The sequence below is a fragment of the Orbicella faveolata genome, unplaced genomic scaffold (assembly GCF_042242905.1).
Source record: "Orbicella faveolata isolate gen_17 unplaced genomic scaffold, um_ofav_v1 contig_3, whole genome shotgun sequence".
Classification (NCBI taxonomy): Eukaryota; Metazoa; Cnidaria; class Anthozoa; order Scleractinia; family Merulinidae; genus Orbicella; species Orbicella faveolata.
Window position 1 is genome coordinate 14527036 of NW_028301558.1, and position 10465 is coordinate 14537500.

A 10465-nucleotide genomic window follows, 5' to 3' on the forward strand; every position below is an offset into this window, starting at 1 on the left:
CTAGCCCGAGCTCCATATTGAGGAAACACAGTGATGATCTAAGTGGTTCGTATTGCAAAACTAAGAACACTTACGACCAATTAAAAACATAGGCACGCAAGGCGTGCAAGAGTTATTTTTTCTGTGAAGTTTTGGAGATAGAAACATTCATGGTACAGTAATGATTTGGTTAATTTGACAAGTTTTTTTGGTTGCGATGTCAGTAATCTGTCAGTAATCTGACACGTTTCCAGATTAATGTAGATACCATCTTATTTTCTAACAGGCAATTTGATTCGCTCTTTAATACAACCCGCACTGTGATTGGTGTGACACGCGCACATGCATAACTCCCTCGCTCACCGATCCCATAACCCTTCCAACCCCCAAGAGAAATTTTTGCTCAAAAATACTCAAGTTAATTTAGAGACTTTTTCGCATTTTATACAAGTCGTAAGTTTACCCTTTTACACAGCACAACACAACACAACACAACACAACACAACACAACTTCACCGAAACTAGAAAGAAAGAGAAAAAAAACCTCTGACACGTTGAAAGTCTGATTTAATTAAATGAACTTTAACTTGGTGCCACGCAATCTTCAAAGAACATTTGAACAGTTTTCATACTTTTTACCTTTAAAAATATCGGACTGAAATGAATGTCATCAAATAAAACTATTAAACTGCTACTACAGAGACGTAAAAACCGTCCAGAAACGAAACCTTCTTTTTTGTTTAATATCCTGGAAACAATACCCGATAACTTGTCAGCTCTAATTGAATTTACTCCCATATAAAAAAAACAAAAGTGTTAAGTTACCATTTGTTACTAAAGATAGCAAACATCTCGTGGGAAAGAGCGGTGACGATTCGTCAGCTCTAATTGAATTTACTCCCTTGTGAAAAACAAGAGTGTCAAATTACACTTTGTAACTAAAAAACAAAAATGTCTCGTTATATTTGCATGCAACAAGAACAAAGCAATTGTTACCCGCACTTACTATTGTAAACGTTAGAACTGTTTCAAATCTAAAGTCTCGTCCCCTCTAAAACATGTGCTAAGAACTAGACGCGACGATTCGTGACCTCTAATTGAATTTATTCCTTGTGAAAAACAAAAGTATCAAATTACCTTTGTAACTAAAAATAAAAATATCTCGTTGCATTTGCATACTACTAACTCACGAACTGTTTCCAACCTCAAGGCTCATCTCGTTCATTTAACTAAAATCCTCGGCCTAACCAACAGAAAATGTCGAAGTAAACCCAATATATGAATACTTCCTCCTCTTTTATAGAAGAATAAATATGGCCGTTCTGAACTCTATCGGGATCAAATCTTCTCGCATACCATTTACCTTTACAACAAGAAATTTGATTGGCTGTTTATAGTAGATCCAATCTGATTGGTGTGACATACAGACATCTCTCATTCACTCACTCACTCACTCACTCACTCACTCACTCACTCACTCACTCACTCACTCACTCACTCACTCACTCACTCACTCACTCACTCACTCACTCACTCACTCACTCACTCACTCACTCACTCACTCACTCACTCACTCACTCACTCACTCACCCATTGACCCGTCCATAACATACCCGTCGCGCCGACTAAGAGGTATTTTTTTTTACAAAAAAATAACTCAAAAATGCTTACGATCCTGGGTTTTTGACTAGTTTGTTGATTCTACAAATTTTGTGCCAAATGTTACCATGGTAATTTTGTTATGTCACTGAAATGTGAAATTATAACTAATGTTGAAATTTTTGACCAATATTAAGGAGTAATTTATTTTTCACCCATGATGTTATACTGGAATTTCTCCTTGTAAGTCACCCTTTGAATTTCCTGAACTGCTGTAATAAATAGATAGAGATCCTTTCGTGCCAAGGCCCCGCCGGTTAAGAGGGACAGACAGGTCTGGGTACGAATGTCCCAAACAAGGCCGGTTGGGACGTCATGGCGGACTCAGGAAATTACAGCGATCAGGAAAAGGCTTTAGAATACGTTAAGTCGCTCATCAGACCTTTCCCGGATTTCCCTGTGCCTGGAATTTTATTTAGGTGAGTTTGTGCCCTTACAGTCAGTAGTGCAAACACATTATTATGAAACCTTTCGATATCGGTGCGCGCAACACTGATAAACTTCGGGTGCCAGTCATGTCTTCGAAGAGTTCTACAGTTCTTTTGTGTAGACTGTGCGGTTGATAATGTTTTTCAGTGTTCTTACTGCCGCAAGACTCCACATTAGTCGTTGCTCTGCGTCTTTGGTGAGAGGTAAAAGCGGACAATTATTATATCCGGGTGGGGTGGGGGCTGGTATATGATAGGTATGGGCCGATCCTGGCGTGTATCTTCGTGGGTCCTGCTCCCGGGAAATTGTGAAGTTAAGGTCCTTGGGAATGGAATTTCCAGCATTTTGAGGGGCGATTAGAAGCTGTTTAATTACTGTAGAATTATGTTAATCTCTCATTATCATTGTTTGTCTAATCGGAAGAAGAAAGTTGAAAGTTCAACTGATTAATCAGAATCTTGAAAGACAGTGCAGTGTTAAAGTGTCCAGCAAAGTCAAATCTGGAATTCTAGTTCAACCACTACTTACAAGTATAGTGGCTACATAGTTATTAGGCCTTTACTCTTGCCTTGCTGGCAATCCTTAAACTGGTCAGTTTGCTGCTGTTTTGAGTGTCACCTCTTAAAAATATTTTTGTCGCTGGTGTGTAAGGTCAACTTTGAGGAATTGGATATGCTGGACTTGGCCAGAAAATAAGAGGACTTTGCAGCACCCCATTTAAGATCTTTGAGGATCTGTATCAAGATCCTAAAACATAAATAACGGAAAAGCGTTCTCAAGTCGAAATACTCAGAAAAACAATTTTCTGAGCCTTCAACGGGAGTCGAACCCATGGCCTTCCAAAAATAATGGTTGGACACTCTAATATATAATATAATTATAAAGTTGCTGCAGAAAAGTAGGGAAACCAAATGCAAGGATGAAACATGTTATCATCAGAATTCTTATTTCAAGAGATGCTAATTTTTTTAAAGAAGAATTGTACAGAAATTATTTGCTAGGTGTTTTGACTTGCAATGTTTTAGTTTTTGAGTGTACCAATATTATTATTATTATTTTTTATCATTAGGGATATTTGCCCAGTTTTAAAAGACTGTAATGCATTGAGAACAGTGACAGATCTCTTTACAGATCATTTGCAAAAACATTTCCCAAAGATTGATGCTATTGTTGGTAAGTGTTATGACTCTTGTTCAATTTTCATTTCTGTCTCAGTAATGTGCTTGTTTGCAGTTTGTTCCAGAAAATAGCTATACTTCCCCACAGAAGGGATTGGAATTTCCTGGGGGTAGGGGGATATGTAAGACCAAAAAATTTAAAGAAATGTGTGAAGCTTAATAGTGGACTTTCTAGAGGGGTGGGGTCTTAGAGAAAATCTCTTCCATGGGGGAGGTATGGATATTTTCTGGAACTACACAATAATTAATTATTAATAAATGATAACAGACATAGAATAATGTATAATTTACTGCCTTCAATTTTTTTTTTTGCAAGTCTGCTCTGTATGTATTTTCTTGTACAGCAAAGAATTTGGTAGGTGCGGTGACCTCATGGCTGGTGCACTCATCTCTGGATCGAGTGGCTTGGGTTTGAGCCCTGGCCAGGGACATTGTGTTGTGTTCTTGGGCAATAAACTTTACTCTCACAGTGCCTCTCTCTACTCCAGTGTATAAATGGGTACTGGCAAACTTAATACTGGGGGTAACCCTTCAGTGGACTAGCATCCCATCCAGGGGGAAGTAGAAATACTCTTAGTCGCTTCATGCTACAGTAACCGGGATAAGCCCCTGCCTGATGGGCCACTTGGCTCGTATGCAGACTTTACCTACCTTATAGCAAAGAAGTATTATGTAACAGCAGAAGAGTTAACTTATATTTTTATGACTTGCAACAGGACACCATTGCTGTAAACCACAAGAATCCTAACAAACTACAGGCCTCGAAGCAATGGTTTATATGTAGTTGTTTATCTTTTATGTTGCAGGTCTTGATGCCAGAGGGTTTTTGTTTGGTCCTCTTGTGTCAATGAATCTGAATGTGCCCTTTCTACTAATACGCAAATCAGGAAAATTACCTGGACCAACCATCAAGGTTTCATCTACTAAGGAATATGGAAAAGTGATTATCTATTTTGAAGTTCTTTTCTCATCATTACATTTATTTATGTATGACTTGGAATTAACACTATAAAACTAGTGCAAGGTTTAAAAATAAAATTTCTTTTAAAAGGATGTCCTAGAGATTCAAGCAGATGCTATACAGAAAGGACAAAAAGTTGTTGTTATTGATGACCTTCTTGCAACTGGAGGTAAGTTAGTAGACCTTTTGTGTGTGATGTTATTATCAAACATGAGCTCAGCAGTTTCATTAATGAATTCAGCAGGAGGACAACTGGTTTTCACCAAAAAAAAAAATATTCTGAAGTGAACTTCTTCATGAGAAGAACCTTCCTTGAGATGGGCAGAGTTTCACCATTAGTATATCTCATATTACTTAGCAATGCACTTTTCAGTGCATAGTTAATTCTCTGAGAGGCAGGATTTTGTTTGGAAAGGTTCTCTGAATGAGGAACTAAAACTGAGTAAGTAATATACAGCCTTTCAAACACAACTGGCCCATAACTCTGCAATAAACTCTGGATCTGTAGCATGAAAGGGTTGGGAGTATTGCTACTCCCTCCTGGATGCGTTGCTAGACAGTCCATCACAGGTAACTCTCAGCATTGTCTCAGCTGTCCTAAAGGTTGGCACACAAGAGGGGACTAGTCGCTGCGACTAGTTCCTGCAACTAGTCCCGTAAAGAGTTTAGATGGAGGGACTGGTCGCAGGAAGTTGTCCCACGAACAGTTCTGAATCACACAAAGCATTTTGAGGAACAAGTCGCAGGGACTTGTACCAAAAATTCAAACCAGTTAGAATTCGTGCAACTAGTCGCAGGGACCAAATTTTAGTCCCTCAACTAGATTTTGTGGTGAAAATGGCTAGTTCACACAGTGGGACTTGTCCTTGCGACTTATTGTAGAGACCAGTCGTAGAGACTAGACACCTCTTGTGTACCAACCTTAATGATTTGCTGATATTAAATCGGTTTATGTGCCTGGGTGGTGAGATGCTCTGTGAGAGACTGAGTGAAGTGTCTTGCCCAAGAACACAACACAATGACCCCAGTCAGGGATAGAACCCAGAGTACTCAATCTGGAGTCCAGCACACTTATCATTTAAGGCCAACATATCTCCCAAAGAGGAATTAAAAATGGATCTGTTGATTAATTCTTTGACAGGCACCCTTCAAGCAGCATGTCAACTGGTGCGTGAGGCTGGTGGGGAGGTGCTAGAGTGTGTTCTCATTATTGAACTACTGGAGCTCAATGGAAGAAGTAAAGTTCCTGCTCCTTGCTTTTCTCTGGTGCAGTTTTAGACCATGGGAGGTGGAAAAAATCTTGACTGATATATAATATATAGATATAACTATACTACATATGTTGGTGAGCTGAAAGGGATTCAAATGATTGTTAAAATGGTTGATGGAGTGAGCTAAGTGTGGCAGGTATTTTTTGTAGATTTTTGCAGGTTTACAAAGTCTTACTTGAAAGCACTTGCTATAGCTAGACATATATCGTGTAACCCTTTTATCGTACTAAACAGCTAATAATTTATGACTTTGTGCTATATACTAGGGTATTCCTCAGGCTAACGGAGTGTTATTTACTGTAGACTAACCGACTGCTACATTTTAGGCTAATTGTGGTGCCAGTTTGGCTGACTGGAGGATTATTTAGGGTAATTTTGTGTCACTGATTCCATGCTAGGATGAACAGTTCATATTAGAGACAGTGAAGCACCTCATGGTTTTATGGTATTGTAATAATATCTAGTGAAATTTCAACCTGAAAATCTGTTGCAAAAAATACCTGGTGGGTAAAGTGGGAAAACGAATGAATGAATGACAAGTGGGTATGTTTCTGTGTTTAACTCTCTCATTTTCCTTATGATGGGTAAAAGAAAGCTACATTGGAAATCAGGGTTGTTGTGGCTTGAACTTTTAACTTGTGTATTATTTTATAGTTCATATACAAATCAGGGTTGCTTACCATTTACAAAAACCATCCAGTTGGAAATTTCAGGCATAAACATTAAACAATTAAATGTGACATTGCGAGAGAGGGAATGGCTATAAACTATAGCCACATCAGCTAGAGACTTAGAAGAGAAGAAAAATAGCATCACCTCAAATCGCAACTCATATTTTCTGAAGCATCCCAAATGGAATGGGGCGAACCATTTGATTTTCCAACTGGAATTTCTGGTTTTCCCATGTAAATGGTAAGTACCCCAGGGCAGGTTTTAATGAAGTTGTCAAAATAAGTATTAATCTTCTGCAAATATTGTTCACTTTTCTGGTGCAATTTATTTGATAAGACAAACAATGTATTTTACTCAAATCATGCTTGAAGTGATTCTTGTAAGATATTTTGTAACTACTTGTCTTAGTGCAACACTATTTATCCTATGGATTGCACATACAAAAACAGTTAAATACATTCAGGGGCACACAACAGATCTGTTCACTGAATATCTTTTCACTAGCCGATTTCTTGCTGGCTGGAAAATCCATGGCCAACCATGCCACCAAGGTTAATCTAAAGCTAAGCCGGAAGTGGATACAGTGGAACCCTGCCTTAGGGCCACCCCGGTAATACGCCACCTCATTATTATAGCCATTTTCTTCTGGCCTGAATGAACGCTCAGTCACTTTTTTTCCTTATTTAAAGAACCCCTTTAATACGGCCACCCTGTCAATACGGCCAGATTTTTATGGCCCTGTGGTGACCGGATTAACAGGGTTCCACTGTATTTCTTGTGGGTTATACTTGTAGGTACCATGCAAGCAGAGCCTTTTCTTACTGCACCATTCTTTTATATGCTTTGTACAAAAGGAGATAAAAGAGGCTCTGCTTGCATGCTGACTTGCAGGGTGGTTAAACTTTGGTCTGTGATATTCTCTTCTTCTCAACCCCACACTAATGTATGTAACCTTTCGGTGATGTGTTTTCTGGCTGGCAAATTTTTGCCAGGAAATGTATTTGGATGTAGAAGTTGAGATATTTCTGCTGGGAAAAAGGGACAGATTTAAATTTACCATCAACTAGGGAAAAAAAAAAATGCATACTTATTCTTTCGTGGCCATGGTGGTTTCAGATGAATTTCTAACAAATTTAGCTCGTTATGTTTCCCCGTACATTCTGAACTTTTGCTGACAAAATAAACTAAAATGTACATGACAAGGATGCCTTGAATGATTCTTGAATAAGTTACAGTGGGAGCCCATTACTAGGAGTGTGCAACTACCCCATATTCCTGTCACAGCGTTTTCACATAATTTAGCGCGAATTCAGATCCCCGCAGGAGCCTCAGTAACCAATCACAAGCACGGACTTAATTTTATGTATTTAGTATGTCCACCTGAGGCCGCCCTTTTTTCCTTACCGATGAGCGCTCATGTAGACCGGAACCGACCTACTTCGCGGGAAAAGAAGCCAAAAAATAGAGCAGTCTGTGAAAATGCCGTGACATAGGCTTAGTATGGAAGATGCACGCTCCTAGTGATGGGGTCCTGTTTACAGTGATTACACTAACAGCATAACGACATGATGTGGACATAACAGGTAGAAAAGATTAGCCTTTCCCTATGTCATTATGCTCCTGTTATGTCGCTATGTTGTGTTGTTCACGCTGCAGGGCACTAAAACATCAGTTTGCGTGACCTTGCCGTTACGTTACTGGTGTGAGGCAGACGTTACTAGTGTGAGGCATAACACAGTACATTCTTGCACCTAGCGAACCGTTGCAAAATAATTTTCCTATTGTTATTCAAGTTTGCCGCAGACATTCTTAAATTCTAGAAGCAATTTTCCTAAGTTTTCAAAACGTTCTATCCAATCAGAGCGAAAGAATTTTCTCCTTCACCAATCGATTTTGTGCGAATTTTTTGTGGGCTGGCCAAGGGACGGTCAAGGTAATTATGTTAAGTTGTTGTTAGCACTCAGTGCTTCTCTCCAGCCAGGTGCCGGTATAAATGGATACCACCGATCTTCTTTTTTGTCGCGTCTATGGACCTTGACCGCTCCGGCTCGGTCCGTAAACATCCAGCCATCTTGACCTCACGATTGGTCAGTTACCTATATGCATAGTACCCTAGCCTAAGAATTTATCCATCTCCAGGCTGAGGTGGAGGCTCGATCAATTATCTGAGTTTGACGGAAATCTTTGCCATTTGCCATAGCGTCAACTTTGGCATTTCACGCGCGTGTTTTGATAGGCCGTATCAACCAATCGAAAAATTGCAAAATATCTAGTTTAGAAGCGAGAGCGCCTGGTTCCAACTTGGTTCGCCGCTACTGTTGAGTCTGGGAACGAGACGAACTGCACATGCGCTTGCTTTTAGGGAAGAGCGAAGCGATCCGGCGGGAAGGAGTCTGGTGAAGAGGCTACTTTCATTTCATTGCCTACTTCCCAGCTCCCTCGCTTCTAGACGTTCCTGTCCAGCACAGTCGCCTTGCTAGGTTAAGTCGTTTCTGGGCTGTCTTTGGCAATAGAAAAGAAACTTGAGATTTGGTGTCGATGTTGTATTTCTCTCTAGTCTTGGAATGACTCGATGATGCTAAAAAATTCGCAGTTTTGAAAAACAAAAACAATCGGTGGAGAGTAGCTAGTAACAACAGGGTGCGGCAACGCAAAGCAAAGTCTGTTTGCACATTCAATCAAAATTTGTGACGAAATTAAAAGAGAAATCTGTAATTACGTTCCACGTCAGGACAAAAGAATGATGTAATAAAATTCAAATTATTGTCGGCTTTCAAAACCTGGGCCGACACCAATTGACGGCCATTAGAACATTTCACATCACGTTAATTTATTTCTCACGCTCCTTGTCAAAGCAAAAAGTATTTCATGATGTTGTAGAAGATAAAGTCAAGGGTAAAATAAAATCAAGTGTGACTTAAGTGTTGTGGTTTCTTCTAAGGAATTTTACCACGGAGTTTAAGCTTGAGAGGGTAACGATCTTGGCATTCTCTCTCGTCCATGTTTGTTCAGTTAACAAACAGCTCTTTTGACTTTTATTCAAGGCTTTGTCAATCAATCAAAAGCGCACATTTACGCGCACAAAAGAACGACGTGTTAAAATATTCAAGCATTGCATGAACAGAGTAAACTTTGGCTTCGATTCGTTTCCGAGGCATTCTTGAAGCATTAATCACTAGATGTGAGGGGTTGACGATTTTTGAGCTGCGCGCAAACAAAGCGAAACTTGGCGCATCTTCGAGGTTCTTTCCAGGGCCTGTACAAACGGGTATAAGAGACCTTTCCTTGTATTAGCGTGTTAGGAAGGTTGGTTGCCTCAGGCTGAACAAAATATGAAATTCGAAGAGGTTTACGAGATAAAGGAACTTATCGGCAAAGGATCGTTCGCTGAAGTTAAGAAGTGTGTGAATCGAAAAACGTCGCAGCTGTTTGCGGTCAAGGAAATTCACTACGAGGATGCAGAACATAGAGAAAAAGTAGAAAATGAATCCGAGGTAAGGAGTATTTTGATCATTCGTTTCCCTGTGGGGCTAAAGGTATCGAGTTAAGCGCTAGGATCAGAGGGACGCTTTGAAATTTAATGGTTGATCGCATAGCAAACATGATTAACTCTTGACTTGAAATTAAAACTTTAATGGAATGGAAAACATTCATTGAGTTTTTCTTTGCTACTCTTTTGAGTAGTTTCATCCAGTTTTTGTTTTGCGTTTGAAAGTTTTCCGTACCATTAAACGTTTAAATGTTTTAATTTAGAGGTTGAACATCCATTAAGTGGCCAACCTCGTATTTAATTACTTAAAAATTGTTTCAAATCCTTCGAAAACTTGGCACATTCTAGTGAAGACACTCCCTACATTTCGTAACGTACGCCAGCTTCTTATGACAACAATAACATATCACGAGAGATTTTAACCAAACGGGATCTCGAACCTTTTTACAAAACGACAGCATATATGTCCACTTTGATTATAAAAACAAACTAAAGATGAGAATATTATGACATCAACTGCCGGGGGAAATTAAATTTTGTTTTGTTTTGCGTCAGTTTCTCAGTTTACTCTGGAGCAAGAGGTGACTTCTGGTTTAATGAGGTTCCTATCGCGCTCCGTGATTGACCAGCCTCAGTCGAAAAGATATTTGTTGTTTCTTTTAATTTGTTCCCAAGGAAGTTTGTTTAATTGTCCAAGCTTTAGACAACAAATCACTCTCTAAGGCACAAAAGCATACTTTTAAAATCTTAATTCCACGACATTGAAGTTAACCTAATTGCATATTGTGTAGTGGTCAAAAAAGCAAAAGTTACAAAAAAACGTTCG

At 39.3% G+C, this 10465-nt stretch overlaps 2 protein-coding genes across 2 annotated transcripts in view; both read left to right on the plus strand.

Moving 5' to 3' along the window:
- The first annotated feature begins 1915 nt into the window (after positions 1 to 1915).
- Positions 1916 to 7351, plus strand: LOC110048140 (adenine phosphoribosyltransferase-like). The gene is made up of 5 exons (XM_089298183.1): positions 1916 to 2057; positions 3137 to 3240; positions 4052 to 4185; positions 4297 to 4375; positions 5348 to 7351. The coding sequence occupies exons 1-5, from the start codon at positions 1954 to 1956 to the stop codon at positions 5482 to 5484; spliced, it is 558 nt and encodes a 185-aa protein (XP_089154309.1). The 5' UTR covers positions 1916 to 1953; the 3' UTR covers positions 5485 to 7351.
- Positions 7352 to 9258: 1907 nt separating this feature from the next.
- The window catches only part of LOC110048092 (calcium/calmodulin-dependent protein kinase type II subunit gamma-like), an 8035-nt gene continuing 6828 nt past the window's right edge, over positions 9259 to 10465 (plus strand). The window contains exon 1 of the mRNA XM_020753874.2: positions 9259 to 9643. Coding sequence (XP_020609533.1) covers positions 9482 to 9643 — 162 coding nt within the window. The 5' untranslated portion in view covers positions 9259 to 9481. The remainder of the gene's footprint in view (positions 9644 to 10465) is intronic.

Bases quoted from the DNA above. Each gene is read 5' to 3' on its own strand.
- LOC110048140 (XM_089298183.1), top strand. From the start codon at position 1,954: ATGGCGGACTCAGGAAATTACAGCGATCAGGAAAAGGCTTTAGAATAC. The intron at 2,058-3,136 runs GTGAGTTTGTGC...TTTTATCATTAG, and splicing joins GTGCCTGGAATTTTATTTAG to GGATATTTGCCCAGTTTTAA. The intron at 3,241-4,051 runs GTAAGTGTTATG...TTTATGTTGCAG, and splicing joins AAAGATTGATGCTATTGTTG to GTCTTGATGCCAGAGGGTTT.